General features: G+C 36.5%; 1 protein-coding gene across 1 annotated transcript in view; it reads left to right on the forward strand.

Annotated features, from left to right (window-relative positions):
* The window catches only part of MYOM2 (myomesin 2), an 82856-nt gene that overhangs the window by 33014 nt on the left and 28814 nt on the right, over positions 1 to 21028 (forward strand). Inside the window, exons 14-25 of the mRNA XM_075145186.1 lie at positions 1566 to 1749; positions 5112 to 5286; positions 6655 to 6776; positions 7564 to 7584; positions 8953 to 9144; positions 11816 to 11938; positions 16282 to 16460; positions 16630 to 16744; positions 17341 to 17497; positions 17602 to 17708; positions 19745 to 19789; positions 20257 to 20393. Coding sequence (XP_075001287.1) covers positions 1566 to 1749; positions 5112 to 5286; positions 6655 to 6776; positions 7564 to 7584; positions 8953 to 9144; positions 11816 to 11938; positions 16282 to 16460; positions 16630 to 16744; positions 17341 to 17497; positions 17602 to 17708; positions 19745 to 19789; positions 20257 to 20393 — 1557 coding nt within the window. The remainder of the gene's footprint in view (positions 1 to 1565; positions 1750 to 5111; positions 5287 to 6654; positions 6777 to 7563; positions 7585 to 8952; positions 9145 to 11815; positions 11939 to 16281; positions 16461 to 16629; positions 16745 to 17340; positions 17498 to 17601; positions 17709 to 19744; positions 19790 to 20256; positions 20394 to 21028) is intronic.

Below are 21028 nucleotides of genomic sequence, written 5' to 3' on the forward strand. Positions count from 1 at the left end.
CTCAGATGTAGATTTCCTCTGAGTGGACACCTACCCTTGGTTAGCTGAATGTCATTCTAAGTATGAATTGGAAAATATATGTATCTGTTTTAAAGAAATAGCTTTATATAGCTCCAGAAACAGTATAGAGCAATGACAATGATGAACAAACAAGTCTTAATTAAATGCCAAACTTACTGAGGGAAAGTGAGAATGAGGACTAAAAGGCTATTATTAGAAATAAAGGTTCATTATATTAATTAATACCTGAATCTAAAATCTTTTTGCATATAAATAACTTACATATATGAACAGCTCAGTCAGTTCATAGGTGAATGTTTGTTTTTTGCTTTCCACTGTCATTTCTTCATTTAGAAAAGCTAAATTTCTAATTAAATTCTAATTAATTTATTTCAAATAAAGAAGACTCAGTCCTCAGAATAAAAATGAATTTTTAAAGGCTTCAAGAAACACAAAATGGAAACAAGTTCTCTATGCTGCATAGCAATGTTCCCTTAAAATCATTATTTAACAGATAAATCAAATCAAGCTACAGAATAAAATGTGATGTTGATTCTTTCCTCTGTGAAAATGAAATGCAACAATTAACATTTTTCAGAAATGTAAAATACATAGCAAAATAATGTTTATTTCATGTTTTCCATCTTTTTATTATGAAGAAAATGGATGTTATATCTCTTTTTTTCTGTTGAGAACACTAGGTGGGTTTAGTATCTATGAAAAAGATTTTGATATATGGGCTCCAACTGTTTACTTTTTAATTACTTATCTATACTAGGCCTATTATATACAGAGTAGTTTCCAAGCACCCATGAAACACTGTTGCTCCTCTAAGAAGTTCACAGTCTATCGGGTTTTGTTCCCAGACTCTCTGTTCCAAAATTTTATTTGATTTGTATGCACCTTTCTGTGCTTGAAGGTAATTTTATTTAAACTATTTACTGGGCACTTGGGTTTTACTAAAATTGCTGAAATATTCCATGAATCTGGGGAATCTAATGGACAGCAGACTTCTCTCAGAGTGGTGGTTTGCTGTCTCTCTTCCATGTTCAGTTGTAATGATGATTAGCTCAGCTGCTGCATTGAGAATATTCAAAAGTAATTATTTCATTTGATGAATGCTTTTAGGGACATGACCTTACTCAACAGAATACATAAAGATAAAGCAGTGAGTAAAGTAACTTTCTGCAGAATTTGGGTTAGGACTTGCTTGCTTTATACTGAACCTTTGGGTGTTCAAGTGAATTTTGCAGGACATGAGAGTAATTCTTTTGGGACCAATCACAGTTGACAGTCATGGCCCTAACTGAAGGCTAGCTGTAGGTACAAGTGTGCATATATTGAAGTCTAGACAGGCAGGGAGACAGTGAGGTATTCAGACCTTTTTTTAGAGTAATGGAATGCATGAGCTATGAGAATTTGCATATGTTAAAGCGAGACATTTGAGAGTGATCCTTCTCTTACAGCTCTTAAATAAATTCATGACAGGATGCAATACAGCAATATGTTCATTTTTTGACAGTCCACAGAAGTGATTCACAGCTTTTTTTTTTTTTTTTTTTTAGTCCATGGTTGGCAGTGGAAGCTGGCAAAGAGTCAATGCACAGGTTGCAGTAAAATCTCCTCGCTATGCCGTGTTTGACCTTGCAGAAGGAAAATCATATGTTTTCCGAGTCTTGTCAGCAAACAAGCATGGCATCAGTGATCCATCTGAAACCACAAAACCTATTCAACCACAAGACACCATTGGTAAGGCATTAGTTGTAAGGCATTAATATTAAATACAATTGATATTTTATAAAATGGAGATAGACAACTCTCATTATAATTAGATTAGTATAATTACAATAAGATTAATCAAATTGATTTGTGTTCAATACAGTGAAGGATTTCAAAAAGACCAAGATGCTAAGTTTTAGAAACATTCCAAAACTTTCCTAATGACCACAAGTCTCTGAGACCAATAATTGCTAGAAAGTTAAAATAATTTTAGTTATTCATTATTCAGAGTGCTCTATTAATGTGACTTGTCAAAAAATAGGATAATACAGGTTAACTGCTAACTTAGATAATTATATTGTCCAGCTCAGGTAATTATATACTACCTAATTCCCTACAGTTTCAGCTAGATAAGGTAGCCTTTCATTTATTTCTTAGTATTCTAAGTCGCAAATTACTGCTGGTGCAGAATTCCTGTGGCATGCAGATGAGTAGATTTCAGGGATAGGGGAAGATATATCTACATATTCAGTGGTAACTTTCCAAATGAAAATGAAGTGTTTATCCTGGGGCCACATTCAAAACCACAAGTGAAAATTTAGGGAGTGGTTATTCACCTTGTTGCTCAAATATTTGGTCTGCTTTTGCAGTTTTGCAGAGGTCACATAAAACAGCCCCATATATTGACAGCTGTCACCTTAAGAGAGAGCACATATCTTACTAGTACACTTGCTAGAAATATAAGAAATATTGACAGTATCTGATATACCATAGTTCACTAAATGTTGATAGCTATAGCCTTCTTAATGTTTACCATAATTTAAAAAAAATATAATCCATCACCTTTAGCTTGATCTGTAACTATACATGAAATAAAAACATCTTTTGCTTTTATGTATTCTTGATTTGGTGTCTCATTAATGCATATAAATTATTTAAACCATTCAATATTCCCCAAGGTAGGGAAGAAAAATACTGTATTTATTTCACTTAGTACAGAAAATAGGCTATCCCTTAGGGGTTAACGCAAGACATTCTGAATAAATCATAGCTATAGCTGAAAGCAGAAAGCAGAAGATGCTATTTTAAAAAGAGACTGCAGGAGTATTTTCAGAGATGGAGTTTACCACCTGAGCTAAAACACATCAGACACACACGGCTCCTTTTCGTTGCCTGCACATAGTGCCGTTTGATATTCCTGAGGGTAGCTGAGACAACTTAATGGGGATTGCAATCATTACACAGGAATTATGGGTAGCTTTCTCTCTTGAGCAGAAACTAGAGGATGGATGGGGTATCCTAGGCCATCCAAAATGACAATATTATGCAACTGAATTGAGTGGTAAAAGAGTATTCAGTTTGAGATTAACATCTAAATTTAGGTGTTTCTGTGTAGGTGTCTACAGGTGCTCTAGGTGTCTCTGCTCTCACTGTGGCAATTGGAGCCTGGAGGATAAATTGGCTGATGTTGCCATAAGTTGCCTCATAGCACCCAGCTATGGAGTGTCTACATTGGGGTGAGATGAATCATTTTCAGGACTCTACCAACCACTGGTCAGATGCTCAGTTTAATTGGTCAAACAGACATCTAGTACCTTTTCAAATGCTTTCAGTTTGCTATTTCAGAGGGGTGTAGGTATGCAGTATCTACTGAGTCATATCTGGCAACTCCATGAAGAATTCTCAGGTGCTCTAAAATGGCCCTAAATAATTTGTTTGGGTAACTGAATTAAGCCCTAGCTCTTTGACTATCATGGCAGCTTAAGAACATGTGCTTGTAGACACTTACACATAAACTCCTAAATGTAGGTACCTTTATCTCAAACTGAACCCATTTGATCTTACAGACTTACTGCATAAAGTACAATAGTGTGTATTATTTTTTATTTTGAGATTGAAAGCTTAAGTGAAAAAAATGCTGCCTTTCTTTTGTTTCATGCTGCTTGTAGTTCTCCGCAATATATCAATTTGAGGAAACTAGAATACCTTCAACAGGCAAGTGCTGGATGCCTCTCTTAACCTATCATGAAAGGCTGAGACACTGCCTTAGTTCCTTACATTAGGAAAGCTCAGACAGATATTTTATAGTGTACAGACTGTGTGTTGGCCCTTATTAAGATTTCTTTTTTTCCAGTTAGATCTTGATGTTTGTGGTTCTATTTATGCACATTCAGGGTGTTTAGATCAATATAAACCAATAGTGAACTTTGATTGCATGTAAAGTGAACTGTGTACTATGCTACATTGGGAGAAGTGTAGTCAACAGATTGAAGAAAGCTTTATCCAATTCTGCTTGGTGCTGCTGAAGTTGATTCTGGAGTATTGGTTCCAGTTCTGGCTCCCTTAGTCTTACGGATGTAGAGGAACTGGAGAGGTCCACTAGATGGCAACCAAGATGGCCAGGGGCCTAGAGGCTATGACCTGAGCACAGAGAGAGGTAGAGGTAGCTGGGCTTGTTTAGTTTGGTGACTTACGAAGATGATGGGGCCGAACTGTTCTCAGCAATGCCAGAAGACAAAAAAAAGAGGCAACAGCCACAAATTGTAGCTTAGTAAATTCAGGTTGGACATACTCTCTTAGCAAAAAAGGTGCAAAAGTGCAATGCTGGAAGAGGTTGTGCAGGGAAACTGTGAAATTTCTATTGTCAGAAGTTTTCAAGACTCAGACAAACCTGTGACTGACAATCCAGTTTAGTGGTGGTGATAATCCCACTCTCAGTGATAGGTTGGACTAGATGATCCCTGGAGATCCCTTCCAACCAATGTTCCTGTGCTTCTGTGAAATCCATCTAGTTAAGTTTAGTTAAACACTTAGCATTCAAACGTATGCTTAAAGTTGTCCTGAAGAGTTGGCCTTTTCTGGATTGGGGTTGTCATTAGTTGACTGGAAGGCAGTATTTCTTAATACTCATGATATCATACCTCTACAGTTTATGTACATTTCTTACTGATGCAGTAGTGCTACAGGGACATGAGCTCTACATAAACCTCTTATTTGAGAGACAATATTTGAAAGAGAACATTTGAGAGAGAACATTTTCATATCTGTATGCTTTTATCCACACTGATACTTGAAAACATGTTCTCCTATAACTCACTTTTCAGAAAATCTATAAAAAATCAGACAGGTAGGGAGCCTTATATGTTAGAGTAAGTTTACTCTAAGTAAAAAAATAGAAAAATAAATTTATTTATACATACATCTATAGAAATATCCAGACTTACAGTGAAAAAAATGTACTAAAATATATATCATATAGCAATATTAACATGTTGGAGAAGTCATAACTGTAATGATTAAATATGATAAAAGTATATAGTGTTGCATCTACCTTAGCTTACTTTTTTTTTAATGTATTTCATAATAGTATATGTTTTGTCTCTTTTTCTTAGTTGTCCCATCTGCACCTGGTCGGGTAGTAGCCACAAGGAATACAAAAACATCAGTTGTAGTTCAATGGGATAAACCAAAACATGAAGAGGATTTATATGGCTACTACATTGACTATTCTGTGGTGGGATCAAATCGCTGGGAACCTAGTAACCATAAACCTATTAAATATAACAGGTATTGACAATACTTCTGTATTTTGGGGAAGTTTGAAAACTGTAGAAAAGTTTTAAGCCAATTTATGTGCTAAACAATGGTGTTATCATGGAAGGTGAATGTTGAATGAATGTGAAGCAAAACAGCCTGCAAGCTTTTCAGGTTGCAGGGCAGACTTTCTCCCCTCCCCATCCCCCCCTTTTTGTTTTTTTTGTCTATTCCACGACTTTGAGTTGTAAAAGCAGGTTCTAGAGACATGATTCGGTATGTCTTGGACATGAGTAAGCAAGAAATAAATGCATTTCTTAACATCTTAGTTATGTTATGGGGTAAACAGACCTGATGCACATGAGGAAGAGTATGAGAAGGCGAGGGAACTCAAAAGCTTTCCAGGGTGTTTCCTCCTGGAGCCCATAGTCCATGGACATCAGGGCAAAAGGGCAGGCCATGACTGCTATAAACCTGGTGGGGAAAGCGCTCCCACTGCTGACACTGCTGTGCAGGAAATCCCAGTGTCCCATCCCAGAAACATCAGAGCTCCCTGACCTGCTACATCTTTGGGTAAAGACAGTAGCCCCTGTTTCCAGTTCCCTTGTCATGACGCTAGCCCTGTCTATTTCTGATGCTTTATTACTCCCTCCTGAAAATATCACACTTCATTATGTGATTCTTCAAGTAATTTCCTTTGTGACAATCATGCTTACTTTTATCGGAATCACTCACCAAATGCAAAGTTTAGATGTGTAATTTATATTTTCTTATGGGTATATAACAAGCACATCAGGTTGTTTAGTGTATTTTGTCAGTTATTAATTAATTTTGAGTGACTTTGTATTCTGCTGAATTCTTTGATCAAGTAGTCAAGGAATTTGATCAAAGAAAAAGTAGAGACTAATTCTTGGTCAAAGGGATTGGGACAGCACAAAAATAAGAAGAACGTTTCATTTGTTCATATGTGAACATATCCTACAATAGAATAGTTCTGATTATTCTGTCTGCTACAATAGTTACCTAGAACCTCAGATCAAAACTGCAAGCTATTTTTGATAGTGACTATGAAAATATAGTGAAAAATATAGTCCCTTCCCAGAATAGATTAGAATTTAGCAAGCCAAAGTTCCGAGGGAATATATTATAGTTTATCTGACTCTACCTGGTAGATCAGCACTAGCAATTTAATGAGTACTGTGACTTTTATTCCAGTGTCCCATCCAATTATATTATACTACCTCACAGCATTGTATTACGGTTTCCCTCTTGGAAATATTTTCCGTTGTGAAGCATTCATGAAGTTGAGCTTTCTTATTGTTGCCAAGATTTCATGTTACAGCACAGAATGGTTCCTGTAAAATATATACTAACACGTGATGCTATTTTTATTTAACCCAGGTTTGTTGTTCATGGTTTGGAAACTGGAGAGCAGTATGTCTTCCGTGTGAAAGCTGTGAATGCTGTAGGATTCAGTGAAAACTCACAGGAGTCAGAGGCTATAACAGTACAGGCGGCCCTTAGTAAGTATGATTCTGTGCAACTCAGCTTCTTGTTTCTTGAATGAGTTACATATTTTCAGCAATCAACTCCTTTGGTCTCATTTGCTATAACAGTACATTTTGCAGCTATCAAGCACATCCCCTTAGTGAAGTTTATGCTCTTGCATGTGGCTGTTCTACAGAGAAAAAACATTGTTTAAAAAAAAAAAAGTTATTCATAATATCGGATAGAAATATTAGGTCAGATTCACTATAATAGCCAGGTTGCCTGCTGCTCCTCAGTTGTCACAAAGAAACTGTAAATCTTGATTAAGTCTGACAAGTAGCTTCGGGGTGATTTGGAGTGGCGCAAATCAATTTAGTGTGGAATCTGCTCAGTTTAGAAGAGTTTCAGGAAACTGGCTGGACCAAACAGAAAATTCCCCTTGGCTACTCCAGGTTGGAGCACAATCTACATCCTCTGGTACCCTGCAAGCAAAATTTCAGTGTAAGAACAATCCATTGTGCAACCTTCAGCAGGAATGATACATGCTGAGTGGAGGGCTGGAAAATTATTTAGAACAAAAAGTACACAGATCTGGGCTACTATGGTCCAATTTTCATTTCTGCACAGTTTTAGTTTCACATTGAAAAATTTAAAATAGAACACCATTCCCTCACCTGAACGGCCTTCACCTCTTGGAGAAGACGACCAACAGGCATACTTGTCAGAAATAATCCTCTAAAAGATTTATAATTCAGAACGGCTATTAGAAGATAAGTTTGGATGAGATGTTACTGACAAACCTACTCTATTTGATTTTTTTAGGACAAAGTGTGTCTCATATGGGTAGGTGGTGTATAAACACTTTCACATCTATCACCCCTATGTTGTATATGCACTTGCACCTTTTATTTTGTCACTGTGTGTTTTGAAGATGAGGGGTGCATGGGGTATGTCACCAAACACAGAGCACGTGGATCTTACACACACTTATGGGATGTGGATGGCTTTTATCCATTTCGGTAGCCCTAACAGGAATTTGGCAGGACGATTTATAGGTGACTTACATTAGCATGGACAGAATCTTTCTGCAGCATTATTTTAATGGCATATATAGGAGTTTGCTATGGTCATTCTTATTTACCAAGAAGTGGTAATAATTGCCAAGGCCATGTTTTATGGCCTCTGAGTATAACACCACATTTGAAAAAAAGAACAAAAGGCCAGTTCTGCTGATTACTATCTGTTTTCATGCTGATCACTAGTACAGCTACAAGATCAGGGACTGTATTAAGAGCCTCTGCTAATATATTCTCTTCTGAATGAGGTAAGTCACGTTCTCTCAAGTTATACTGGTAATTCAACTGAAAATATGAGATGAGCTTTAGGGGCAGGAGCTTAGCCTGAACTGGCTGCAGCACAACAGGGTCAAGAAAAGGGTATCTTTGGGCAAACTTTCATGCACGGATGGCAGATATAAAACCATGCTTGCTAGAAAGGGTGTTTGCTAGTAGTAGGGGTGTAAAAAGCTCAGGAAAACAGTTTTCTTAATCTTTAGGAAGATGTCTGGGTGACATTTCTGCTTCTGCTACAGATGGGAGTAAACTCATGAAGGTAAACTCAAGAAGGAGATGTTTTTTCTGCCTCAATGTAGGTTAAGCTAGCAGAAATCTAAATGTTTTTTATTCCTTATAGGGCAGAAAGCACTCTCAGTCTGAAGTAGGCATGTAATATAGTGATAGGAGGGGAAAACCACGAAGGCCATAGGTCAGACAGTCATATAACTTCATTTCATTCAAGTTCATAGCTTTTTTTTTTTTTTCTTATTGGGTGATTCTTAATGTATTCCAAAAGTACTTGAGCAGCTTGGTTCTTAGCAAGGAAAAGATCTTCTGATCCATTTCAATCTTCCAGCATAATGTTTGGTCTGGAGACACTTTTGGTGGCATTACCATTTCCATAGCAAAGATCATCTATTCCTTCTTGCTATCTCCTGAGAGGGCAGCACATTAGGCAGATGTTTCAAAAGCTTTCACGTTTATGTTTGGAGATAAAATTAATGTTGATTAGCAGCTTTACAACTACTTTGTTACTGATATGCAACTGATAGCAGTACACTGCAGAAAACAAAAGCAATACAAAAATGCTTAACAACTTCTACACTGCAGTGTTTTAGACTCTGTCCTAACTCTCAGAATGCTTATTTCCATATAGCATGTCCATCATATCCTCATGGTATCACACTTCTGAACTGTGATGGTCATTCAATGACCCTTGGCTGGAAAGCACCAAAGTACAGTGGAGGTTCACCAATCCTTGGTTATTATATGGATAAACGGGAAGCTAACCATCAAAACTGGCATGAAGTCAATTCTTCCCTTATTACCCGGACGATTTATACGGTTGGTACTTTTTAATCATTATCTTTCTGGAGTTGATTTGTACTATTTCTTTGCTTTTGGCAGAGTTCTACTTTCTTGTAGAGTTGTTCTTTAAATACTTACTATGACAAAACCAGGCGCTTCCATTGTGTATTTTGGAGTGCAACAAGCCTAAAAACTGGGGTAGAGAATCCGTGCCATCCCCTGCTATGAAATTCTAACACCAATAACGCCATTCTGATGAGGAAGCTTTTGAGGAAGAAGTTGTGAAGCACAGTTTTCACAAAGAACAAGATGAGCTATAAAATGCTTCCTAAACTATATGCATTAATGAGCACTGTATGTATCACTACTGTAATAACACACAGAGAAAGGATGGAAGCATTTAGCAGGACAGATGACCATACTGTCTGCAGAACTGGAGACTTCTAAATGAAATGGAGATGGGCTGAGAACAAATGTAACTGTCCCTGTTCTTACTCTCAAAATCTGCCTTCAGCTGGAAAGACAAGTATATTAATAAACCTAGCATTATGCCTCATTATGCCTTTCCAGAGTACCAGAGCAATGATTTTAGTTTTGAAATAAATTACTTCTGGTTGTGCTTACAATGTATTCAATGTTTCTTAAAAGAGAAAAATTTTGATGCAAACTTCCATGAAGAAAGGTTAGGCAGATAGGATGTAGCAAGTAATTAATCAATCTGATGTTTTTTAAATTAAATTAAACAGATTTTATTCCCAAACACTTCTTAAAATTATTTCTGCAAGTCAGCAACTTTCCTATAAACCTCAGGGCAGAAGTAAGTCTTTAGCAGATATTTGACACTAAAGTAGAAAATAATGCTGCAGATGAGCTCAGGAAGAACGTTTCATGCACAGAAGGCAGCCGGCAATACCCACGTGTATGTACGCTTGTGACTGAGTTTATAACTGGCACCTCTGACATAGCAGGTGGAGCATGGACGTTGAGAAATAAAAAAGGGCGGGTAGGATAGACATGAAAGGGCAATTCTAAGCAATGATTTCCAGATATTTTCATTTTTTAATGCATTTGTAAATGCCTTATGAGTAATGTAAATTAAGGGAAACCATTCAGAGTTTAATTAATTGGATATTTAAGTCTCAGTCCTGCCAGTAACTGTGTATGTGCCTGAAGGTGCATCTTCATACATTAGTTTGAATGACTGGAATCTGAAATACTGATGGGAAATAAAAGCAAGACAGCTTTTAGTAGCACAGAATATTTTATGACATACTGCAAGCAGAGCAGGCCCTGAGATATACAGTACAGCACCGGGAAATCACTAAAAGTTTAACCCTCTCTGGTTTAATAATTCTGTGGGAATTATTATCCCACAAATATTGTTTCCCTTAATAACCTGGGATTTCAAAATCGTTTTTACAGGCTGAGCTGTTATTCTCTCTTGTGAATCACTATATAGCTCTCGATCTTCAGGAAATTCTATCTAGATTGTATTAGTGCCTGACTTTTCCTAGCTTACGTTGTTTGCTTTGGTCTTGTACTTGATGCTACCTGTGATGGGTTGACCCTGGCTGGACACCAGGTGCCCACCAAGCCACCCTATCACTCCCCCTCCTTAACAGGACAGGGGAGAGAAATCATAACGAAAGGCTCGTGGGTCAAGATAAGGACAGGGAGAGATCATTCACCAATTACCATCATGGGCAAAACAGACTTGACCCGGGGAAATTAGTTTAATTTATTACCAATCAAATCAGAGTAGGATAATGTGAAATAAAACCGAATCTTAAAAACAACTTCCTCCCACCCCTCCCTTCTTCCCGGGCTCAACTTCACTCCTGATTTTCTCTACCTTCTCCCCACAGTGGTGCAGGGGGACTGGGAATGGGGGTTGGGGTCAGTTCATCACATGCTGTCTCTGCCGCTCCTTCCTCCTCACACTCTTCCCCTGCTCCAGCATGGGGTCCCTCCCACAGGAGACAGTCCTCCACAAAATTCTCCAACGTGGGTCCTTCCCATGGGCTGCAGTTCTTCACGAACTGCTCCAGCGTGGATGCCTTCTACAGGGTGCAGTCCTTCAAGAACAGACTGCTCCAGCATCTTTTAAGATTAAGAGAAAGATTAAGAGAAAGATGCATACAAACCAGACAAAATTACTGAAAGAATCTTTCCCAGAGTTATATCAGCACACTGCTGAACTAATTGGATTGGCCTTTCCTTCAGTTTCCTGTTGTTTTCCTTTCTTCCCTGGTCAGTCCACTATGACCTCTTTAGACCAAAACACCATTCGAACTCTTGCTTAAGTGAATGGTTTATGAATAGCCATTCATAAGCAATGCAAGAAGGTATTTCATGTTAGAACATTCACCCTTAAGTATCTGCTAGTAGTCATTCATTGAGTGGGCTCCCTGGACCTTTGCTTTAACCTTTTACTGGCCAGGTTAAAAAGGTTAACCTCATGCCAGTAGGTTGAGTGCTGTTATTCCTAGGATAATGTGGCTGAAACACGGATGTACAATGTAGAATCTCTGCTGTGCATTTAGTTTAAGAGTAAAATCTTCAGATTATATCCTTCCAGTACTCCAGCACAGCAGTAAGGCCTGACAATTAATTAACCAATGTCAGAATACTTATTTTTCAGTATTTAATTTATTAAAAGAATATAAATAATGGGTTTTGATATATTGATTTTTTTTTTTCAAAAAAGGTAGAGGATTTGACAGAAGATGCCTTCTATGAATTCAAAGTTGCTGCTGCAAATCTGGTTGGAATAGGTCAACCTTCAGATCCCAGTGAGCATTTTAAGTGTAAAGCCTGGACTATGCCAGAACCTGGTAAGTCTATTAGTTCCTCATGAATTTCAGTCTAATATAAACTCCTTAAAACACAGTCAGTGTAACATTGCAGCCGAACTCTGCTGGATGTCTTTTGGTTCATTTCTGCCCTATAACCTGTTGAGATTGCCATTGCTTCCGAGATATCCTGTTAAAAGCTACCTCCACATCCCCACTGATGACACTGAATGTCCTGGGAAGTGGGGATGGGGACGCTTAGCTTGCTGAGTGTCTCCTTCTTTCACTGCCCACATCAGCTCAGAGCAGAAAGTCTTCAGCCTTTGGTCTGTTTTTATCTCTATCAGATCTTCACCCCAGCCCTACAAGCTCCACCTCACACTCACCACCTATACAATACATAGGCATCCCTGCACCATAATTGCAGTCTATTAAGAATATTCCTGAAGTTTCAGACTTCAAAACTATGGTTTTTGTTCATAAATAAGACAAAACAGGAGCCTCTTTCTTGACATAGAGGCAAGCAGCACACTTCACAGCTCACACTTTACAGCTAAAGTCTCCCAGTCTCAACTAGTGTGCCCTTATTTATGTGTTTTCCCCAGAATGTACCCAGGTGTTACCTGGGAGATTATTATTAGTCAGGTGTTAGAACAAATGTGCTAATAAACACACAGTAGGAATGACCTGTGGTTAGGTTGTCTGTAGTTTAGCAGTGTAGATGTAGCTGAAGACTGTTAATTGCCATGCTAACTCTGTAAAATATGTTAAACAAGAAGTATTGTGAATTCAGGACCCCCAGCAAAAGAAAGTGAAACTTTAGTCTACCTCATGGGAGCATATATGTGCCTAAATGTTAGACATCTAGGGAATCGGTTCCTCTCAGTAATGCTCGAGTTCTGTAAATAATCTATGAAAGGGTTTTTGAAGGCCCCTCTGCTTATTTTATAACACCCTTGCTCAAACCGAGCAACACTTTTGCTGAAGCTATTTCTGATGTCTGGTGCTGATTTGCCTAAACAAAGGGTGTCACAGTATAGCCTATAATGAAAACACAGGCACCTACCGCTTTAATATGTTTCTACCTTTTTTCCCCCCAAAACATGTAAAATACTGCTGTGTTGTTAAATTGAATTCTATTTATGATGTTGAGCTTTGCTATGCAATTAAGGATCCATTCTAATACTTGTTTATGTCAGGAGGAGCTGTCTGACACTTACACACACCTGTTTCATGCCTAAATGTTCATGCAGTCATTTTCTCAGTAAAGAAAAAAATCCAACCCCTAAATCTGGTTTTGTAAAACTATTGGAATTTTTAATTAATTTAAAAAGGCATAATTAGCATAAGAAGGCAGGAAAATTTCAATTTTCTTTTGTATGTTATATGTAAAAAGTAATTCTTGCCTGGAACAAGAAACAATTCAGTAAGATCATGGAATGACTTACTAGGAAAGACTCTCAAATGTCATCTAATTTAACTGCTTGCCCACACACAGGATCAGCTATACCTATCTCATTGACAGAGGCTTGTTTAATCTATCCTTAAAGACTTCTACCTACGAAAAATCCAGGTCCTTTGGACAGGATCTATTCCTAATCTTACTATGTTTAAAAAGTTTTTTTAATATTCCTGAATTTTTCTTCCTGCAATTTAAGTCTGTTTGCTTCTTGTCCTGTCCACCAAGGACATGAAGAAGAGATTATTCTTTTCCTCTTGGCAACAGCTTTTCTGTGTGTTTAAAGACTTTATCAGGCCCCTTCCCCCTTAAGTTGACAAAATCCAGTTCACGCAACGTTTCCCCATTGATCATATATTCCCTATCTCTAAATAAACAATTTTTTGCTATTCTTTGAACTTTTTCTAGTTGGTTCATGTCTGTCTTGTGTGGCAACACACAAATTGGAGACATTGTTTCAAATAAATTTTTTTCAATGCTGAGCAGAGAAATGGTAACTCCACACCTCCTACAATTATTTGCCTGCTTACAGGTTCCCTTTTATTTGTCTTTTTTTTTAAAAATTACACTGTTATGCTAAGTTTACTTCTTTTTAAGGCCCAGATTCTTTTCTGCAAGACTGCTTGTCAGGGAGTTTTTCTCCACATTTTCAAGCTAAATTCTTCTGAGTTCATAAATCTTACCTTCTGGATTTAATGACATGGCAAAGCTGTCAATAACAAAATGTTTAATCTCCTGACCTTAGCTCCTTTTGTGTTAATTGCATTTTCTTATAATTTTGTAATATTTAGGATAAATGCATTTTCAGTGGAACAATTATTTTCCTTAAAGAAAGGATCTGTGATTTATACTCTCTACAGTGTTTTAAAAAATCAGTGAAATTGCCTATTGTGTAAACAAGTGAAGATTATCCTTCATTTTCAATGATATATAAAGAAACAAAATAAAAGGCACTTTCAGGAAATGAAGAGAGTGAAATTTCCATTTTCATAATGAACAATCTGACCTTTCTACTCCTTGGTTGATTACATTGTTCTCATTATGAAACTAGTTGAACAGAGAGTATTGCATTCTTCCTGCTTAAAAAACCACCACAAACAAACAACTCCCTTTCCCCCCAAATTGCCAAACCTGTTAAAATATTTCACAAGCCTTTTTTAGAAACAATTTTAAAATAATGGCTTAGTAATAATGAAATGAAATACTTGAGATTTAAGACTGGGAGAGAGAGGCTAACCCTCTTCCCTGACTTACTAAAGATACTGAAGACTAATGAAAAGTGACTGCAGTATATTCCCAGTCTCAACAAAATATTCTTCCACATTTTGATATGGAAGAGAGGTTTCCTTAGAAAGGCCAAAACCCCTTGCAGGATTTCCAGCATGAGTGATGGATTCCTTGCCCAGAGCCCATAATTATTTCATCCTTCTGCAGAACTCTAGTCTTAGGTATCTCTGTGAGCCTCCGTGAGTTAGCAATGATAGCTAATGAATTATTTTACATGACTTCTTTAAAAAAAAAAGAAACGTCTCTGGTTTCAGAATCCTTGGAATAGAACATACTTCATTACACATTTTCTTCTACTGTCTAGATTTCTAGTAGGTGCATCTGCCAGTGGAATTTTAATTATCTGTGGATATATAGACATTTAGGTTGGGATTTTTAAAAAGCCCTGAGAGAAGGCTTTAGGCTCCTTGAAAACTGCAGTCTTTCCATGCATGAGAAATCTAGTATTTATCCTCAAAAGGTCTGCATCAGGTACTTATATGTTTCTTTTCTGAAATGTGCTTATTCACTACAGAGAAACACTTTTCTACTGTTTTTTGCTGTATATATCATCCTTTACAAATTTCATGTTCATTCATCACTGGTTAACATCACATAGGCTGGAATGACAATCAGGTTTATTTGTAAGGTTTTTCTACTCTTCTTTATTTTAAATGGTGAGATGTGTTTTAGGGAAAAGTAGTATCTTAAATTAGGCCAAACTGACAACGCTGAGAAAATCCCTGAGTCTCAGGTACTTTCAGGTTTCCTTACTCTAAATTTAAAACACAAGAAGCAAGCTTCCAGCTACATTGTTTGGCTGAATATCAGTATTCTGTCATGGGTGTTTTCACCATGGTAGGAAACTGATATGATTATGCTTTCATAGTCAACTGGTATAAATAAATATCAAGAGTATAGTAAAAAATAAATGCTACAAGTTAAACTGAATGGCACTAGATCAGTTAAGTGAAGAAGGAAAGTATAGTAGGGAGAACATAACCTGATAGATGCAAAGGTATGAACTCTCACTTATTCATACAGCATCAGGATGTTTTTGGTGTAAATAGTTCTCCGAACAGATATCCTCTTGAGAAGTTCTTCTTGGCTATCATTATCCATCTCGCAATGACCACTTCTGTCAGAGAATGAGAAGCCTGATCCAAAGTCCACCAGTGCCAGTGAGTTTTGGATTAGTCTGAATGATCACGATTCCTGTATACCAACAAAAAATAAAAATCCTGATGCTAAATTATGAACCTGAGTCAGGCTCAGTGAAGAAACTTTGAAGTGGCACTGGTGAATTAAATAATAGAAAAGAAACCTCTGTTAATTGTTGGAAAATTTTAAACTGCACGGGTTTTCCACATGAATAACTTTCGTTTAAAATGGAGTTACTGAGATCTAGCTAAGAATGTATGCTTCAGACTGCTAATGTCACTTACTGCATAAAGCAGGTATTGCTGTATACAGCCATGAAGGGAAAATGACCTAAATACCACATATACCAGGTTTATTGTAAAGGATGAGATTTTTGAAAGCAAACATAGTCAAAACAAAATTAAAGTGGTGCATTTCGGTCTCTACAGGGCCAGTTTGCAAAACTTATATTATATTATTATTATATTGAAGTGAACTTCCAATATTTGAAATATTTTAGGTCCTGCCTATGATCTCACAATTTGTGAAGTTAGAAATACATCACTGGTTCTTTTGTGGAAAGCTCCTGTATATGAAGGCAAAAGCCCTATTACTGGGTATTTAGTGGACTATAAGGAAGTAGATACAGAAGACTGGATCACTGCTAATGAAAAACCTACTTCAAAGCGCTATTTTAAGGTAACATTTTCATTAGTTAGTGTTAATTCACAACTGAGTTCTAAAAACACCTGACTGAGTACAGCAAAGATGTATATTTGAACTTGGGCTTCTGCTAACATCTTCATGTAAGTAAACAAAAGAGTTTAAATTGTTTTTTAAATTGGCTTTGCTCTTTATCTTGTTCAAGGTCACTGATTTACATGAGGGTCATACCTATGTTTTCAAAGTTCGTGCAGTGAATGATGCTGGGGTAGGCAAGTCATCTGAGATATCTGAACCAGTGCTTGTCGAGGCACGACCAGGTAATGAACTGTTTTATCTCCTCTGCTTCTAAAATACTGAAATACGTAGAGGTGAATTTAATCAATCTGATTTAATATTGTAGCACAGATAAGTGTTTTAAGATTTAAGAAGCTCTTAGCCTTAAAACTTAAAGAAAAAATCATGTGGATACAGAGGTACTGTCAAGATTTTTTGCTTTACTTACTGCAGGAAATATTTGATAATCCGTTATTTTAGTTTTTATTCTCACAAACAAAGGTGCTACTTGCTGTGAGTGAAGAGAAGTATGACAACGTATTTATTAAAGCTTCAAGAGTGACAATAAAATTAATTTACTTAAACTATTCATATCTTCTCATATTCAGTTTCATTTTATAGATTTGTTCCTTAATAAGCATTTATTATTTTTAGTATTCCTTTTTTTTTGCGTAGAGTAAGAATCTCGGTAGTATGTGATGCTGAGTCAGCATATGACATATACATGCTTCAAGATCTGCAAGTAAGACCAGTATCTGTTAGTAAAGATGGACTAATTTGCATGGGCTTTAGTAATTTCTGAATTGCAGCTCGAAAGAAAAATGCAGCCTTGACATCTGATTTGATTCCTATTTTGCAGGAACAAAAGAAATCTTTTCAGGTGTGGATGATGAGGGTAATATTTACCTGGCTTTTGAGTGCAAAGAAGCTACAGATGCATCTCATTTTGCGTGGGGTAAATCGTATGAGGAGATTGATGACTCTGACAAGTTTAAGATTGAAACAGAAGGAAATCAGTAAGTCATGCCAGTCTATCAAATTATCAGAAGTTTGTCCTGTTAAAAATCTCAGTAACATGAGAAACCTTGCAAATTACATCCTTCTTTATTTATGATTTTAGTTCTAAGCTGTACTTCAAAAATCCTGATAAATCAGACTTGGGAACTTATTCTATCTCAGTTAGTGACACAGATGGGGTTTCATCCAGCTTCATTATGGATGATGAAGGTAAGGTCCTTACCATCTCAAGTCTTTCTTCATTTTATCACCTCAACTGCACTAAAAATTGTGCAAGAAAAAAAAAAAGACCCCCACAACTCTCACATTCTTTCCTATGCATTAAGGGAAAACAAAAAAACCCCCACAACAGACTTTGTGTGATCACTTATTTTTCTGATTATCACAATAATGAAAGTTGGGATAACTTAAGGCAGTATTTTCTTTAAAAAAAAGATAAAGAATATGCCAAATTAGAGTTGTTTTCTTTATGCTGGGGCTATAATGCTGTTTGCAAATATCTATTACGCTTTCAGTTAAATGTCTGAAAATGTTGCTTTTTCACTGTTTTGTGAATCTCTTTCTCTAGTATGTCACTTTTGCTGTGCTTTGAATTTATAGCCTTTCACATCTTATAATAATTGGTTCTCTGTTAGCTGTAAAGCTACCATCAGATCTCTGCTTATCAAGGAGTCTATTAATATAGTGACAGACCTTGAGCTCTAGATGTAGTTTCATATAACTAAGATGCAGAGAATTAGTGAGAAGAATGTGAGAAAAAGGATGTTGCTTTAACAAGATCTGAATACATTGGGTTAAATTATCCTTTGGCTTAAATTTAGGTTAGTTTTGCTTTATATCATTGTAGCTCTTTTGTTTCATTGGAGTTGCAATGAATTTACTTCAGTCTGACTTTGGTTTACCATTGAGAGGTGCTGAGGTGAAAGGCAAAGGGGGGGACTTTGCTATTTTTAAATAGCACAAAAATTACTTTGGTGCTTTCCCGGTTCACAGGTTGTGATTGCTATGCCCAGTTTCTTAAGCATGAAAATCCCTCTACTTACCTTCTTTCTAAGTCATTTAAGGAGAGGAGATGAGACTGAGTGCGAGTCTGATAGTAGGCAGGACTTTTATCACAGTATGAACCAGTCAAACCTCCCGTTCGAAGTAGGTGTTGAAAAGAAATCCATGTGCAGCCACAAAAAATATGGTTCTCCAAGACATGGACCATTTATGTGGACAGTTAGTCATTATCAATATCTGCTTCTTCTAGGGAAGCTAAACTAGTAATATTTTTAATTTTCTGATAAATACTGTAGGAAAAGACAGATATGCATTCGATCATGAGAACTTCCCTTTGGCTTAGTTTTGAAGCATCACTCTGAAACCTATCTCTAGGTCTTGTCACCGTCAGTCCTACCTTTGAAGGTTTTTTTGTAGAAGAGCACTGAAGGTGTTTCCCATCCCACACTTAGCCCATGTCTTCCCTGGTCATGTCTGTCACTCAAAATTACACTTTTATCTGTACTGGATCTCTGCGCAAGTGTCAGGTTTTATATCTTAGCACTGAAAAACATTATTTCACTGCTCACTTACTTCCTCAAATGCTATAAATTCTCCTGTAATTTTGCTAAATCCTCGACCATGTCATAAATCCTTGCTAATTTCCTCTGGTCTTTATATTATCTGTAAATTTGGAATTGGCAGTAATGTTCATCTTCCAAATCTTTATTAATAATGAATATGATAAATAGGTTTAGTATGAAAATCTAACAAAGTGATTTCTAGACCCTCAAGCAGCCTTCATGACGATTTAGTGCATTAAATAGAACTTTCTGTACCTTTTTCAGACCAACCTGCACTCAATCTTGTTTCCTGCCACAGTAAACCAAGATTTTCAGGTACAGTGTCAGAAAGGAAGTCAGCAGATAAAGGAACCTCATACACTGCTTAGAAGCTATTGTTTCCCATCTTTCGTTTAAATCCAATAGGGAGTTTAAAATAGGTTTCGTCCCTTGCTTAGATTCTTTTGCGTAGCAGGGCGTGCATGGAAACACATGAAATAGGAATACTCACTAAATCCATGTATCAGAATTTTAAGTTTCTTAAATCTTATTTTTTAGTCATCATTTTCTGAAGAGGGTTGGGTATTTCACATATAAGACTTAAGATTATCTGCTGATGCTGATATGTACCTTCCTTGACACTCATTTTCTGACTGTATTTTTCAGAATAAATTAAAACATGACTATTTTTCTTAATTTCAGAGTTTGAACGTTTGATGGCATTAAGCAATGAAATAAAGAATCCAAGTAAGTTGAAGATCTGAATCTATTTAATACTTCTAGAAGAAATATGATTACATACTAATGACTGGAGTTCCAAAAAGGTTCTTCCTGAGACAATGGCAACTTCATTTTTCATGGAACAACTTGCTTCCTTATCTTTCCATTCATTTAGGAGAATATTAGTTTGTATTGAATAAAATCATCATTGCCTAAAAGTCTTTTGAAGTTTAACTTTGACAATAGACTATAGGTTGTTACTAGCCAATTCCTTACACAATGTGCAAATTATAAGCTGTAAATTCTTTTCTCCCTTTGAGAAATTAGTTTAAAAGTCAGCCAAAGAATGCATTAGACATCTTTTCCCTGCATAAAATTTATTCTATATCCAGCATTCCATAAATAATAAGGAGATACTAATATTTTACTACATTAGTCCTTTTTCTCACAAGGATTCATGCATTATTGACTTTTGATTGCTTTTCTTTCTGCAGCAATACCTCTGAAATCAGAATTAGCTTATGATGTTCTTGAGAAAGGAGAAGTTCGTTTCTGGATTCAGGCTGAAAGCTTATCACCAGATTCTACCTTCAGATTTGTTATTAATGATAAAGAAGTTGAAAACAGTGATGTAAGTACATATTGAGTAATATATATATATATATGATTTTGTTTAATAAACCTTTATGCACTAATAGGTATTCTATTTTTACAGTTGCTTAAAACCATGTTATTAAGGTCTGATAATACTTGAAAGGAATGCCAATCTTTAACTTGAATCTTTTTTGCAGTATAGAATTCCTGTTGCAGGAATTCATTACAAAAAGAGAGAGAAAAGTTTGACGCTCAGAAGTCCATATTAATTTTGGGTAGCTAGATGACCAACAGCCAAAGAGAAGGAGAAATTAGACACAGACCACACACAGACCACAGTATTACACACATCTGATTAAAAGTAGTGCACAAATATTTTAGGAAAATAGCTCAAATCAAAAAAGCTGCTTCAAGTACAGTTTTGGACTCCAAAGCAGCAAGACATGCTGTTCCCAGAGACCCTCTGAGGCTACTGCTACTAGTTTTACATATAATATGGGAGGAACTTGACAATGCAACAATGGTCATAGATATAAAACTTTTAGATGGTGTCACTTTCTATTTGCTTTTAAATTTTGGCCTAGACACTAAATGGGCATTGAATGGCTACATGGAGATGAAAGGGCAGGCCACCAGCTTCCTGCATTTTTATAGCTCTAGGAAGACCTTCCA

Source organism: Calonectris borealis, chromosome 3, assembly GCF_964195595.1.
Source record: "Calonectris borealis chromosome 3, bCalBor7.hap1.2, whole genome shotgun sequence".
In the NCBI taxonomy this organism is placed as follows: Eukaryota; Metazoa; Chordata; class Aves; order Procellariiformes; family Procellariidae; genus Calonectris; species Calonectris borealis.